General features: G+C 49.9%; 2 protein-coding genes across 2 annotated transcripts; one reads left to right on the forward strand and one right to left on the reverse strand.

Moving 5' to 3' along the window:
• Nucleotides 1-549: 549 nt before the first annotated feature.
• LOC128712340 (uncharacterized) lies at nucleotides 550-2,204 on the reverse strand. The gene is made up of 5 exons (XM_053807238.1): nucleotides 2,137-2,204; nucleotides 1,817-2,049; nucleotides 1,601-1,744; nucleotides 741-1,527; nucleotides 550-676 (listed from the first exon to the last, which is right to left on the reverse strand). Exons 1-5 carry the CDS (start codon nucleotides 2,202-2,204, stop codon nucleotides 550-552), a joined length of 1,359 nt encoding a protein of 452 aa, XP_053663213.1.
• Nucleotides 2,205-8,721: 6,517 nt separating this feature from the next.
• On the forward strand, nucleotides 8,722-14,864 carry LOC128707507 (transient receptor potential protein). The gene is made up of 15 exons (XM_053802464.1): nucleotides 8,722-8,939; nucleotides 9,767-9,911; nucleotides 10,132-10,227; nucleotides 10,326-10,468; nucleotides 10,856-11,057; nucleotides 11,130-11,303; nucleotides 11,371-11,605; nucleotides 11,672-11,824; nucleotides 11,886-12,031; nucleotides 12,107-12,667; nucleotides 12,742-12,906; nucleotides 13,280-13,502; nucleotides 13,597-13,765; nucleotides 13,833-14,193; nucleotides 14,274-14,864. Exons 1-15 carry the CDS (start codon nucleotides 8,722-8,724, stop codon nucleotides 14,862-14,864), a joined length of 3,582 nt encoding a protein of 1,193 aa, XP_053658439.1.
• The last annotated feature ends 1,531 nt before the right edge of the window (nucleotides 14,865-16,395 follow it).

Genomic DNA, 16,395 nt, shown 5'->3' on the forward strand with positions numbered 1-16,395 from the left:
GTGCAGCAAACGTACCGGATTAAAACCGTTTCGCACATCATCGATCATCCATTTGCTTCTCCGCTATCAATATTTATAGAAACACGTAACCTAAATCTCATTTGCTTTTTTGCTTTGTTTTCGTTTCTTTTTTCGTTTAAAACACGCTAGTACGTTCATGTTAGCTACTCTGCACGCAATTGTATTACCTGTTCTGTTCTATGTTAAGTACCGTTCCGGTTGCACGGTGGCAGCGCCGCAAACACTTTTTAAGGCATTTTACCCGTAAGTTAACGTAGTAGTGGAATCTTCCTTCTGCGTGTATACACGCACACACACACTCTATCTCTCTCCTGAACAATTGTTCATCAGGTGTACTTAAACTTAGCGCTCAATTGCAGCTGATTCGTTTGTTAGAGCCTCAAACTCCCCCCTATTAACCCCGTGTGTTAGTACGGTTCCGTTCTGTTAACCTATGTAACGTGATTATAAATAGCCGCGGGAGAAGGAAGGGGATAGGGGAGGGTGGTGTAAAAGTGTATAAAGTATAGGCTATGTATGGCACAGTATTTACAAATCGGTCACCGGTCCGATCACGCCAATGCCGCTGATGTTGTTGCTGCTGCCACCCGCGTTCGGTGTGTCCGTCGACTGCGAGTCAACCTTTTTCTGCAATGCCATCACCACCTTTTGTAAGCTAAAAAAAAAACACGTTAGTTGAATGCTTTTCTTGCTGGCAAAACAGATAGCCTCAAACTTACTAGGCGATCTTTTTCGACTGTTCGTTTTTGGCCGCTATTGCGTCCTGCAGATCACGCCTCAGCTCCACCTCGCCTTTCTCCAGCATCAGCACGCGTGAGGACGCCTCATGGACCGAGGTGGTGGTGCTGCCGGTGCCAGAATTTCCATTTCCCAGCTCGACCGTAACCGTGTCACCACCATACATGTCTTCGGTGGTGGCGATCCGCCCGTAATTGAGTCGCAGCATCGACGGCAGGTTGTTGCTGCCTGATTTGACACCGTTGTTGCTGTTGCTGGTGGAATTGTTGATGTTGCCGGCACAACCTGCACTGCTTGGAGGTGAACGATCACTCACACCAAACGTGTGGAATTGCTGCTGAGAAGGAACCGTTGCCTGTGGGGAATGTTGTTGTTGTTGCTGCTGTTGTTGGGAGGAGTTGGACTGTTGGTGTTGCAGCTGCTGTAGCAACAGTGCCTGTTGGACGTTTCCACCGAACAGTGGCATCGAGGAGAGTGGCATCGTGTGATTGTGTTGCGCCCCAGCAAGACACACCGCCGTCTGCGGTAGTACAATACTTTCCAGCTGTAACACACGGCTGGTAAGCTTCTCCAGGTCGATGCGTGCCGCGCTGACGGATTTCTGCATCGTGTCCACGTCCTTCGCCAGCCGCTGCAGCGTATCGTTGATGGACCACATGTGGTTTTCCTGCAGGTTACGCAACCGCTCGAACGTTGCATCCTCACGCACTCGACAGATGTCGCGTATCTCTCGCACCACGTCCGCTACGATGCCGGAGGTGTAATTGCCTGCAAGTAAGGCAAAGAATCTAATTATCAGTGAGTCGCAGGGCCGGTAAATCACGACTCGAAATATTCTTACCCGACGACCGGTACGACGGTGCGGGACTGTTTTGACCCATGCTGCCAATCGGTTGGCTGGTGGAACTCAGTCCGCTCAGGCTGTCCCGACGCCGCCCCAACCCGGACAGGAGATTCTGCTGCTGCTTTAACCGTTCCGTTTCCACTGCAGACAACAACACACACACAAACACATGATTAGCGTAAGGTTAGAAACCCCGTTCGGTGAGAACCGTACCTTGCAGTTCCAGCAGACTGCGCGTTAGCTTCCGGTTTTCCTCGAGCAGTACCGCGTTTTCCTCGACGATGCTTCCATCCTGGCCACCGGTGGTCGGTGGTTCCGGCGGGTATTGCGAAGGTGTGCCAATGGTGGGGTAGGGCCGTGCGGACGGACCGGGAAACGATGTGTTACTGTCATCCATCGTGGTAGATTCGTCGTCGGACGGCGGGGAGTCCGATTCTACTGACTTACTGTGCATGTTCGAAGGAGGAGTAGAAAGCAGGCAAGTTAATGTCACGAACAGAATGCAAGAAACGTAATCATTGCCTGAACCTTACTGAGGATGTAAGTATGTGCCGCATGTAGGACACGATCCGTCGTTCCCTGCGTGCATACAACCAATCATAAGAAGAGTTCACTAACGTCTTTCATCCGAGGGGAAATAAATAATGGCTATCAATGTATCCTTCTTTTGTGCTCCTGAAAGTAGAAAACAAATTAGTAATGGTAGGAGTTGGTGACGATGCGAAATCGCTTACCGCAAGCACGATGTGTCTTTTCGATGTCAGTCTTTCTATTACTGGATGCAAATCCGATTGATTGATGCGAAGAGCATGAGAGATATGGAAAGAAAAAAAAACGTTTCAGTACTACCAACTGCAAGCAACGGTCAAACCAACACGAAGGAAGGACAATGCGTGACTGATCGGGATGTTTATGCATTTATCGCATGTCGGCAAGGGAGAGCATGTATACACGAAAGTAAAAGCGATGCACAGTGCAGGAGGGTGTACTTTAAGTAATCAAAGCTCCCACTCTACAAAGGAAATTGTTTCGATACGTAAACAGCTGTTACTCGGTTATTTATGGCCGAGTTACTTGTTTGCTATGTTTACCATTTTTCTATCATTTTTAAGCCGCTTACGTAGAGTGCCTCCTTATCTTCACTCGAGATGAATACATTTTAGAGTGCACGTATGTTGCTGTGCATTATGTAAACTAGAAGTTAGCTCTTAAAGCTTTTAAAGACAAGCATGATAAGGCATTGAATATTAATGCAGATTATCATGTGGCCGTGTTTTGATGGGTAGTAATATCGGACATTACACAAGGAGAGATCCGGAGTAATCGGAATAGTCCGTAAGTATTTAGAGCTTTGGAATTTGCTTGGATTCGAATCCGGGGTTTTCAATGAGTCCCTCAAGTCAAACATACTCGGGGTAGACCTAAACTACTCGGATACAATTTCTGTTTTCTAAGCACTAGCTAATCAACGGGGTGTTTGATTAAAGCCCAACATTAATCCTCACTATCGTCACACATACCTCCGAGGCACGGTGGGACTGATCCGTTTGTATTAACCGGTGCGTAAGATTGTTATCTAATGGGATTCGATCCGCTTACCGCGCTTAACAATTTACTGTACAACACAGCGTCTGGCTAGAATTGCGGTACGGCATGGCGCACCATTACGCTACAGCAACGATGGTGAGTTATCCACCGTATCGAGTGTTTTTTTTTTGTTTTCGCACAGTTTAATAATACCCGTTTAAAAGGAAAGGAAAGGAAAAAAAGACCATATTGACCATGGACCCTACGTGGCTTCGCGTCACGGATGGGGATGATGGTTCGCGAAAAGGTGTTGTGCGCCATGTCGCGGACCTGCTGCACCCATTACATCACCGTACCGTCTCTAATCCAATAGAAACTGCAAAGTGCATTTGCCATTTCGATGTAGGCGGTGGGGACCGTCCAATGGAAAATTCGATCCGATCGGCAGGCGCAGTGTGTGTGTGATAACCCATTTCCGTGTGTCGCTTCTAGCAGGTGGATTTTTTTTCCCCCAGCAACATTATAGATCAATTTCTATCAAGTTGTCGTCCCGTGATTTTTTCTTCTTCTTCTTTTTCTTTATCGGCCCAACAACTTCAAGAAGGCTCAAGAGACCATTTCTGGTCTTGTTTGACTTTATTTACCCGTAGACGGATAGTCAAATCCTGCGTACGAATGGGAATTTGGATCAGTCCTGGTCGTGTGAAGACCAGCGCCGCTACCAATATACTACCGGGCTGTTCCGTGACTAACGTTTAGAATTTCTAGTACTCCTTAGTTTATTACAGCAACGTCGAACGCCTAAAATGATATAAAAAAAAACAGACGTTAACCACAACCAAGGACAAGTATGGCATCATGTCACGGTTCGCCGAATTCCAAAGGCATGCATCGCTTTCGCTTTTTTTTCAATTGCAATCACTCCGCGTTGAGTATTAACCTTCTCGACCGGTTACATAAACAATAAAGCGATCAGTCCTTGATGAAGGTGAATTTAAATACGTTTTTAACAGAAGGAATTCCCTCGATTGTTGTAGTTAAAATCTTTAATGCTCAATAAACTGTCTTCTGTTTTCATCTTAAATCTTAGAGTTTCAGGTTTAGATTGGTTAGAATCTGGTTGGCAGAACATAACAACTCTGAACCCAGGCAGAACATAACCCCATCTCGTTGTAATCGTTCAAGAATTGCCTTAAAACTCACCAAAGATAACCAGATATCCAATCTTTTGTTATTGCATATGCTAATCAGGCATGAGCATTATGTCTAATCCGATGGAATTAACTGAAGAGAAAGCCATAACCAAACTGACCGTTTTTTCCCACAAAGTGGGAGTTGAAAAAAAGGCCCACCGTCGAACGACATATTTATCGGAGCGAAAAGCAAGGTGAAAATCATCGGACCAGGTGACACCACTACCACCGTGAAATGGCAGTACACAATGCCACACCGCATTCCAACGCTGCTGCTGAATGTTTAATTGCATTAACATAAATGTGAAACTGTCGGGGCGGGTGAACTTCAGTGTGAAAAGCGATGGGAAATGCGGAGGGGGCCAGTAAGGGCACCACTCGGGAATGGAAGGAAAAGAAAGCGCTCAACATTATCTTGAGCAATGGGCAGCAAGATGAAAACAACAAAAAGAACAAGGGTGAAACGAGATGATCACCCCGTTTTCCCTTGGCGTCGTGTGAGGTGTGGGGAGGGATGCTTTTAAAAAGGAAAACCACATTTTCCCCGTTGTTTTGTTTCTGTTTTCTCTCGCTCTTCTTGTTAAACTCCCATCAAAACAGCAAATGTTTCCCACCAAAACCGACCTCGAGCTCGTTTGTTGTTGATCGGCTGTTTTTTTTTTTGTTATTTCCTTTTTGGTTCATTTTACCTAAAACGAAGAAGGGAAAACATTCTCTCCCTCTCGCCTGCCTTTTTCCCGACCCTTTTACCATACCGAAATGGTGGGCCCGCGAAATGGGACCGAAAGAGACAAATGAAAGGAAGCGGGATGGAACGGAAGTGGAGTTAAAATAGTTAAGCGACAGATGGTTGGGAAAAGACGTTGATGAAAGGGGAGGAAAACTACCACTTACCACAGCTCTCAATGGAAAAACTCCCTCTATCTCCCTCGCTTCTGCTTCGATCGTGTGTCTTTTGTCGTGGAATTAAAGGGTTCGTCGTTTTCGTCTTCTTTCGTTGGGGAGTTTTTTTTTGTTGTTGTAGGTACTAATTTAATTTCGTTTTATTCCCGCGTTCCGATTCGTGGAAGAGGGTGATTGATGAGGTGTTGGTGGTGATGAGCGTTATCACTTGGCGTTATCGTTTGACACCTGCCTGCCGCTCCTTCGCCTTTTCCTTCTTACGCACGCTACTCCACACACCTGCAATTGTGTTTGGGCGGCTTTGAGCTGTGATCGTTGAGTTGATAGATGGTGAACTTTATGTACAAAACGGACAGGAAATGCTTGGATGTGTACGTGTGTGTGTGTGTGTGTGTGGTGTATGTGTGTAAAATTGGTGTGGCAGTTGATTGGTTGAAAAGAGACAGCACCGCGAATTGGGTATATCACAAGAAAAAAAAACTTATCGTTTCGACCACCAACACTAATGCAACCGGGCCTGCTGCATGGGCTTCATGCGTGTAGAGTGCTCTTTGTATATGACTGAGTCCCCCTCGCCTATTTGTGTTGGTGCGTGCACACACCTTATTGCTTTACAGCACGATACGTCCGTACGGTTCTGTTACGATCTGTAGCACATTAACGGAAGCATTCCTGATCCGATTCACCTTAACACTTTAAGCGTTAAACACCCTAATGGTAACACTGTTTCCTGTTCACTTTAAGCAAAAACCTTGAGCTTATTAGACACACTAATAGCACACAAAGGTTCCGTTTTATTTGGTGGTATTTGGTTATGAATAAGTTTGATACAATTTCACCCACATCTTAAACCGACCGATCGATGACGAATGATACATTCTTTGACCACACACTCAAAAAAGAAATAAACAATCCACCCACACACACACATCACAAGCTTGACAATTAATTAAGACGAAATTGGTGTATTGTTAGCGATTGCAAATACAAAAAAAAAACCATAACAAACCCGTAAAGAAAGCCTCACACGTACGGGAAAGGTGGAAATTTGGATTCGATTTTCCCAATCGCCCTACCGGGCCGTCACAAAGCAACTGCTACCCCTCTTTACTGGTACTGAGGGCTGACGACGGTGTTGCCAACAACTGGAACAGCCAGATGCGTAATAATGGAGGGAAAGAGAACGCTGCAGTGAAGTAATGCGCGTTCTCGCATCACATGCGCGCTATACGGGTGTGCTAGAGAAAGGTAGCATTGGTTGTGCGAATGGGATGGTGCGAAGCGAAACAAAACTGACAGTGACGCATTTATATCGTTTAACTGTCAAACGCGATTAAGCGGCATGTATACGTGCACACAAATAAATGAGAAAAATGACGAGAATGTACATTCGTGATTAAAAACTGAATCAGTTTGTTTGAAAACGTTTTTATTTCTAGTTTTTTATTTAATTATTTGTTTATTTACTGGTTTATTTAGTAACTTTTTTACATTCCAATTCATCCAATTATTTCACCTTGGAAGGCATTGGATGCAAATTTCCTGAGAACGTTTTGGGATTTTTAATGAATCTTACATTTAAACACATCTTTGTTTGAATATACATTTCATTGAAATAGTATTATTACATCTAAACAGCATCATAGTAGAGTTCCTATTCCAGGGCTTAATATTAAACTCACTATTGGAGGAAAAGCTGATGGTAGCGACGTCGGTCTTCCCTTAACAGAACCCAGCACTAATCCTAATGCAGACTGTTTCCCGATTATTTCTTTCTCCCTTTTAGCTTAATGACCTTCAGGGGTTTGCCTGCCTTATGAAGGCTTACTAGACTTACCGTTACTACAAATCATTGAAGCATGTTGCAGCACTGAAGACTTTCAATGACATTTATGTGAACTTGGTATTCTTCACAAGACTCGTTCATAATGACACTTTCAGCCAGTGTTCGAATCTCGTCTGGACCAACTCCATCTATACTACGGATCGATTTATTTTTCACCTATCTTTTTGGATTGTGGGAGGAGAGATTCTTCTTGGAGAATCCTCTTTCTTGTCAAACCAAAACAGACAGAAAACACTTGGTAGAGACAAGAGCATGCATTTTGGCTCTTCTCACGTCAGTTTTTGGAAAATTCGTTGCACAAACTCTACAAACGGTGAGGTGTCCTTCACTAAGTATGTGAAACGAATACACGCGATTGATGTAACTGTGATGATGAGATGGTGGTCAATCCAATAGGTGTGCAAAGCCTACCGTCGCATTACCGGACAGCGCTTTGCGCCTGATACTATTGGATTATTTTATTGCCCTTGCCATCTTACCTGCACCTTGCCGATGCCTGCAACAGCTCACTAGTAGATCCCCCGTCCGGCAAAAGGGATTTAATCGAATCGTTCGCCAAACAGCTGACACGGTACCAAGACGCGTCAGTACTCTGTCCGCAAGGACCTGTAATTAAGTTTATAATAAAAAAGCGAAAGAAAGAAAGATAAGCTAACCAAAATCGATCTCATCCGCCGGGTAACGGCAACACGTGACTGGCAGGCGATCGAGCCGAAAGGCTGTCAGGAAACGGTACGCTGGTTTTTTGCAACGGAACCAGCCTGCCCCTAACCGGGGCAGAAGCTTCAACCGAAAAGTCTTGAGAATGGCCGCGTGTAGTCGCGAACAGGCGTGTATCTACATCGGCTTGTAAGTGAAGCGGTTCAAGGTGCACCGGAATGTGTCCGCAACAGCCGTCAGCCAGCGGCGGGCTAGAGTTACATCATCAATATTGACATAATTTTGCTAATTTAATTAAACGTCCCATTTGCCGAAGCCCTGAGGACGCCCGGCCCCAGGAGCGATTGGCCATTTTCGATGAACATCTTGACCGGTACGCAGGTGCTCAGCTGGTTGCTTGTGGTGCGGTCCGGCCAACAATTGAAGGAAGTGGGCCTGGCACGGTTTGGTTCGGTTTGGTTGCCATCGTATCCGGTGCAGTTGGGTTTGGGCCGATCGATGCGGTGCGTTCCCGGTATCAATCGTATCGCATCAAACGAAGCCAGTTCCGCACACGGCACGCGATAGTGGGTCCGTCCTTCGGCGGAGCATTTCGTTTAATTAAATTAGACAACGAGAAGAAGCAAACACCCGCGAACAGCAATCAAGTGCGAGGCGTAAGCAGGCACTTTGGGGGACGCGTTGAGCCGCCCGATCAAAGTTGGCACGGCGCAAGTGATCGTTGTGGGACGTTGGTGTGCAGAAGGCAATCGTGTCAGTCTGACCGTCAGCAGACCCGGTGACGGATGGGTCAAGCATGTGAGCAATAGTCGGCCAACACAGTGGGTTAGTGTCGTACGGACTTTGCGAACCATTCGTGCGGGTCTCTGGTGTACCTCTTGGCCCGCTTCCGGGTGTTGGTGTGTGGGCGTGTGTGGACGCGCCCCCCCCCCCCACACGCAGTGGACAACCCGGTTTGACCGGATATCGGCTCAAGCAACAATCACACGATGAAGAAGGCGACGGAGTCGCGCGAGAACCTCGTCAACTCGGCGGTCTCGCTGGAGGATGGGACCACCGAGCCGGTCGACGATCATCCCTCAATGCTGCGCTCGCTCAAGAGTGCCACGTCCGAGTTTGACCTCGAGATCCAGGATATAGTGCTGACGAAAACGGAGAAGCGCTTCCTGCTCAGTGCGGAACGGGGCGATTGCGCAACCGTAAGAAGGTAATGTCTGGGCTGGTGGAGGATGGAGAGCCCTGTAGGGCACGCGAAACTAATCCGCTTTAGTACGGTGCGAATAGACGCGTGAAGTATCCCTGGTGTTGGAGCTCGAGTACACCACCCATTAAGACTTAAGAGCACCAAGGCTCTAAGGTCTAACGCTTGTGGATGCAATAAGAATGTTTTGGCACGGCATTAGAAGACCATCAACAAAGTTTCTTCCAATCAAACAACCCAGATACACACTAGGCGTAGTCTTCAAACGATCAATGTTCAAACCTCGGCGATATACACACCAGACTGCTAGCAACCCCCACCCTCGGGGAGTTTCCGGGCGGTGGGAAGTTTTGTTTCCAACTGCTGCTAGCAAATTTCAACTCATCCCCCGCGTAGGTTCGACTTGTCGCCCGCCGAGGCGCGCTAATTATATTTAGCGCGACATGTCAGCTTTAAAGCGTCCTAACCGTTAAGAAACCAGTTCTGCCCCAAAAAAAAAAAAAACCCGGACATGGAGCCCGTACAAGTTGCCAGGCAGTGGGCTCTGTGCGTTAGACTGTTTTAAACTTCTTGCTTACATAAAACGTGTGTCTCCCTCGGGGATATTAACTACCACCACATTTGGACATCCGATTCCTTGCCACAGCAACGCCATTCTGCTGCTGTCGACTTGGACATGTCTCATGGTTTTAATGCACTCCTCTAACTAGGTTAAGGTTATGGTGGGTTTTTTGTCACGAATCAGCCAGTTCCAACTGAAATCTATACACCTTGCACATCCAGCACCGTCCCGCCCGTTATGTAATCGTAGCACCCTCTTTTCGCCCCGCCAGAATCATCCAAGAAAACAGGGAACAGCCGGAGGAGTTCGACATTAACTGTGTCGATCCGCTGAACCGCTCCGCCCTGATAGCGGCCATTGAAAACGAGAACATCGAGCTGATCAATTTGCTGTTGCGGGAAGGTATCAAAGTCAAGGTAGGTCGGCCCCGGGTGGGAATGCTGCTAATCTCCCGTACGGCAATCGAACGTCGTTTGTGGAATTAATGGCGTAAGGCGCTTGCTCGTCCGGGATGGGTTGCAGCCGGTTAAACGCCAGCTTCGATCACGGACCACGGAGCTCGCTCGGAAAGATTACGAATGTACACGAATGGGTTTTTTTTGTTTCTATAACTCCCGCTATAACTCCTGCTGCCAGGATGCACTGCTGCACGCCATCAAGGAGGAGTACGTCGAGGCGGTGGAAACGCTACTACTGTGGGAGGAGGAAAACCATGTACCGGGCGAACCCTACGTAAGGATTTGCTCGCTAAACCGAGACGCATGCCGGCCAATGATGAGTCTGCCCCTAACGCCGCTCACTGTATCGCCGTTTACTTCTATTCTTCGCAGAGCTGGGAAGCGGTCGACCGGTCCTCGTCATCGTTCACCGCCGACATCACGCCCCTGATACTGGCGGCCCACAAAAACAATTATGAGATACTGAAGATTCTGCTCGACCGCGGTGCCACACTGCCGATGCCGCACGACGTACGGTAGGTTATTCGCTTGGGACGCGGTCGGGGTTGATGCGTCACGGTGGGCGGTGATTAACTGCTCACCCCTGTTCCGAGCTCAAACACGCAAGGGGAGGGCAATTCACCGGAACTCGATGCAAGATTTCTGGCGAATCGAAACAACCACCGGCGGATGCAAATGAGCTGCAATTAATTATGCCCACGCACACACTCGGTGCCACATTTGGAGCGCAGTGCCCAGGGGGGTTGCTTTTCCAGTTTTTTGGGGGAAGTGACAAGAAATAGAAAAAAAAAAACCCCGTCCTTTTGGTAAAGGCCACGGAACAGAGTTTAGTCCCAAAAAATTTATGACACCCACCCCCTGCGCGGGGGTTTTATTTCTCTCTCCCTCTCTCACTGGAACAGGTGCGGTTGCGATGAGTGTGTTACGTCGAGCGAGCAGGACTCCCTGCGCCACTCCCAGTCGCGCATCAACGCGTACAAGGCGCTGTCGTCCAGCTCGCTGATAGCGCTCAGCTCAAAGGATCCCATCTCGACGGCGTTCCACCTGTCGTGGGAGTTGCGACGGCTCAGCCGTATGGAGACGGAGTTCCGGGCGGAGTACACGGTAAGTAGCGTTACCGGCAGACGGTACCGGCACCGGTAGGTAATCTCGGTCTTCCGCTCGGTGTTGTCACAGCAAATGCGGCTGGCGGCGCAGGAGTTCGCGACCGCCCTGCTCGACCATGCCCGCACCTCGAACGAACTGGAGATCATGCTCAACTACAGCCCCGGTGCGGTGGACAACTGGGAGCCGGGCGAGAGGCAAACGCTGGAACGGTTGAAGCTGGCCCTGAACCACAAGCAGAAGATGGTACGACGCGGGTCCTAAAGCACCCTTCCACCCTAGCCCCCTAACGACCGTTCCGTTTCGCCCCTAGTTCGTCGCGCATCCGAACGTGCAGCAGCTGTTGGCGGCCATCTGGTACGAGGGCCTACCCGGCTTCCGGCGCAAATCCATCGTCGGACAGATAATGCAGGTGGCGAAGCTGGGCACGATGTTCCCGGTGTACAGCATGATCTACATGATCGCACCCAACTCGGACATGGGGCTGTTCATGAAGAAACCGTTCGTGAAGTTCATCGTACATTCCGCTAGCTACGCGTTCTTTCTCAGTATGTTGCCTTGAAGGACATTCGCCCACCGTTCGCATAACTAATGAGCCCATCTGCTTGTAACAGTGCTCCTCGGTGGTGCTTCGCAACGCGTCGAATATCTAGCGATTGAATGGTTTGGACCGGACTGGGCGCAGGACATACTGGCGGAATGGAAACGGAAGGAACGGGGCTCACTGCCGGGGATGTTTGAATGTCTGGTGATACTGTACATCATAAGTAAGGCGAGGTGAGTCTCCTACAGGGCGTCGGGTTTTAATTTGTCTTCCACCGCCTCAAGGTTTGATATGGCACGAGATGAAGTCGCTGTGGAACGATGGACTGATGGAGTACGTGTCCGACCTGTGGAACATCGTCGACTTCATCTCCAACACGTTCTACATCGTGTGGATGAGCCTGCGGTTCACCTCCTGGTACACGGTTTGGGTGAGTTGAGGCCAGCTGCTTTTCCAACGGATCATGAAGAGGAGTAACTTCATTGAAACTCTTCCACACCGACAGCGTGACGCGAAAGCCGGCCTTAATCCGTGGTATCCCCGCGAGCAGTGGGACCCGTTCGATCCGATGCTGCTGTCCGAGGGCGCGTTCGCCGCCGGCATGATCTTCTCCTTTCTCAAGCTCGTCCACATCTTCTCGATCAATCCGCATCTCGGACCGCTGCAGGTGTCCCTCGGCCGCATGATCATCGACATCATCAAGTTCTTCTTCATCTACACGCTGGTGCTGTTTGCGTTCGGCTGCGGCCTGAACCAGCTGCTCTGGTACTACGCGGTGCTGGAGAAGAACAAGTGCTACCATCTGCCGAGCGGCCTGCCGGACTTCGACAACAACGAGAAGGCGTGCGCCATATGGCGCCGGTTTGCGAACCTGTTCGAAACGTCGCAGTCACTGTTCTGGGCGTCGTTCGGTTTGGTCGACCTGATGGCGTTCGAGCTGAGCGGCATCAAGAGCTTCACGCGCTTCTGGGCGCTGCTGATGTTCGGTTCGTACAGCGTGATCAACATTATCGTGCTGCTGAACATGCTGATCGCCATGATGAGCAACTCCTACCAGATTATTTCGGTACGTTCCCCGTAGATGCACCGGTACGACGGGACGGGTTGTTTACGTGCCAATACTTCGCCTTCGCCTTGCAGGAACGCTCCGACACCGAGTGGAAGTTTGCCCGGTCGCGGTTGTGGATGAGCTACTTCGAGGACGGTGATACGCTGCCGCCACCGTTCAATCTCTTTCCCTCCATCAAAAACTTTACCAACCTATGCAAATGTTCGAACGACAAACGGTCCACGACGAGCATCATCGTAAGTTGGCTAAATTGAATAATTCTGCTTGTTGTCGCAGGTCCCATTTTTTGACAATCCCAAAACCCGCGAATCGGTTGGAATATGTTGACAAAACATTGCAAAAGTGTGAGGATGAAGGGGGGGGGGGGGGGGGGGGGTAAATGGGTAAAGCCACCGGGTAAAGGATGTGCTGTTGAGTAACTTCCACATCCTGGAAGATTTGATTATCCCTGGTTCCCTTTTCTTTGCGCCTTTCAACAACTTCAATCCACCCCGAAGGTGGCTGCGGGGCTAGAAACGTCAGCAGATGAGCATGCTGAGGGGGGGTGAGGTTTTTTTGTTTTTTCATTTTCCATCCATTACTCTCATCCTTCCCCGCAACCGGGTGTAGAAGCGAAACCGGGAGAAAGCCCAGCGGCGGCACGAGAACGTCATGAAGCTGCTCGTACGGCGCTACGTCACGGCGGAGCAGCGCAAGCGGGACGACTTCGGTATTACCGAGGACGACGTGATGGAGATCCGGCAGGACATTAGCACGCTGCGGTACGAGCTCATCGACATACTGCACCAGAACGGCATGCGCACGCCGAATCTCAAACCGAACGAGAATGCAAGTACGTGATGCGTTGTGGGTGGGATGGGACATTCATGGTGAACTCCTTGGAAGATGACATTGGGGGGGGTTTTTCATTGGGTTTCCGTTTGCAGTTGCCGGCAAGAAGGGTCGCGTGATGGAGCGTCGTATACTGAAGGACTTCCAGATCGGTTTCGTGGAGGGTATACTGCAGGACACGTTCAGCACACCGAGCGAAAAGCCGGCGGACGTCTTCAGTACCATCGCGAAGGCAATCGGGAACAAGTCGAGCACCAAGAAAAAGTACGTATCGCACCGGGGGTGACATCTTGAGACAAGAGTTTGGGCCCATTTCGTGTTGGTTTTGCAGGAAGCCGGAGGATTGGAATGCGCTGGTGCGCCGCAGCACGGTGGCACGCGATCCGATAGGGAACTCTACCGAGGCAATTATGCGCCGCAGTCGGCAGAGCTTGCGCAAGCAAATACTCGAACACTCGGAGAAGGGGCTCGAGATGGATACGGACCATTTGGTCGAGTACAACCCGAAGCTGTCGGAGGTGACGCCGGTAACGCGCGTCGCGTACGTGAAGTTCATGACGACCAAGATGAAGAAGGATGCGGCGGATGTGGCGGCGAGCGGCAGCGAGACGACCTCGTTCGAAAACGAGCGCCGCCAGTCGTGGAAGCGCAGCTCGCTGAAGAACTTGGTGGACATGAAGGACAAGATTAGCGTGAGTATCTTCACGAGGTATCTGGCGAGTTTCTTTGCGCCAGAAGTTAAATATGTCACGTTGCGATTTCTTGCGGGCAGAATCTTGATGCTGGTGTAGAAGGGGCGAAACCGGACCAGGAACCTCCGGTGGAAGATGTACCCAAGGCAGTGGTGATTGTTGAGGAACCAAAGCAGGAAGAGCCGGCCGCAGTAGTACCGCCCGCCGAAGAGGTACGGGCCGAAACACGGCCAAAAGTTCGCGTCCGTTCACCAATCATCGAGGATCCGAACGAGGAGCGCGAGGACACACCGTCCTGCGTCAGTCCGCCGCCAGCCGAACCCATTCCCGAGCGTCCCGTCTCACCGATTCCACCCCACAGCCCTCCGCTGGAGCGCCATCCCGAGCCGGAGGTCGAGTCACCCTCACCACCACCAGCGCAGCCCGAGGGGAAGGTGTCGGCTGGCCCGCCCTCGGAAGCGGCCGCCCGCTGTCAGGATACGCTCTCGCCGACGGCATCCACCAAGTCGACGGATTCGCGCCCGAAGGTGGCCACACCGTCGGCCAAACCGCCGGAACGGCTCACGCTCAGCCCGAGTCCCGCGGGCACCGACGACACCGGACCGCCCGCATCGCCCTCGAACCGTGGCAAATCCAAGAGTACCGGCCGCAACTTGGGTGGTTGGATCTAGGAGCAAGGATCATGGCTGCGGATGGCCGGGTTGCTGCCAAAAAGGAAGACGTACTTGGAGTGCGATTCCAGTAGTATCATCGCTTTGTTTTTGTCACCTTTTGACATCACGCCCACTCTCACAGTTCGCTCCCGAGGCTGTATATCGCCCCGAGATCCGACACGGTCCTCATCCTCCCGTGTGCCGTCCATTGTGTGTCGTCCCGTACCTGTTCGTGGTTAGCAATCCAAAGCCGCTTTGCTCGTTAATTAGTGGTAATTTGTTTGCTTTGTACTTTGAAAGGAATAAATAAACTGCTTTGGTGTCGTCCCGTCCCGCCTTTCCTTCCCTCCCGTAGTCGCCCACCTGCGCCTGTGTCGGACATTTGCCCAGCGTGTACGTCAAAAGTCAAAACCCTGCTAAAAAGGCCCAAATCGCCCCAATCTTCCATTTGCACTATCGATTTTGCCATGGTCGCCCATGTGACGACACCGTCCCGGTTGAGGGTGGCCGAGAGATGTAACCCCTCCCCCCATCTTCCCACCTTCTCAATGCCCAATGCCCGCAAAACAGTTTCAGACGAACCGCAAAATTATCGTACCAAAAAAAATAATGTCCATTGAGTTCACCCACATCGGCAACCTCCCCCCCCCCTTATCGCACCATTTTCTCATCGAGTCTTTGCGCTTGCAAGTGTGTGTATGTGTGTGGGCCATTGTACAGGTAAAATGGCGCGGCACGCTTCCGAACCGATAATTGCGCCATTTGCCGATTGAGTGGACAGTTTTCACCCCCCCCCTCCCCACCCCCCCTTTCACCCCCAAAAACCAAAACCGGGACGCGTAGGAGCGGGTTCTCGTAGTCACGTACCGAACGAAACGACAAAAAACCAAAGCGAAATAAAAGCGACAACAATCACACCACGGGTTGTGAGCCTGCCGGCATGACGGGGCTCTGTCTGCTTAGCGGCACACGCTAGCGGATGCGTGCAAAAGTTAATGAATGTTACAGCCATCTTGCTCGCTAACATTTGCCACGTACTAGGTATTAGGTGTATTTTCTGCCTGAATGTTTGTATCCTTCTTCGCGCGTTCTTATCGCAATGTATTACGAATATGTGTGGAGTGGTAAAAGCATCAATAAAGTTAGATGAATGAGTTATAGCGCGATGATAACGTTAATCATGTGCTTTGCGTGTGTGTGTGGGGGTGGGGTGTTAGGACCCATCGTGGTTATGCGGCCAATCAATTCCAAGGAAGAAACAAACCAATCCGGCCAGATTATTATGCATCTAGACCAGGGGTCTTCAAACATTTCAGCCCGCGGACCGCATGGGTTGAAACTATGGTAGCGTGGGGCCCACTTACATATTACAGGGTTTTACATTAGACAGGATAGTGCGAATCCAACCTACCGAATCGCATAAACAAATAACATAAACACGACGATAGATATTCTAAAACAACATAATTTACTGAATTGCTACGACTTGATATGGAATCGCGTGCATAATTCAATGAATTTCTAATCGGTCGGCCTGTTTACATACTTA

Source organism: Anopheles marshallii, chromosome X (genome assembly GCF_943734725.1).
Source record: "Anopheles marshallii chromosome X, idAnoMarsDA_429_01, whole genome shotgun sequence".
NCBI lineage: Eukaryota > Metazoa > Arthropoda > Insecta > Diptera > Culicidae > Anopheles > Anopheles marshallii.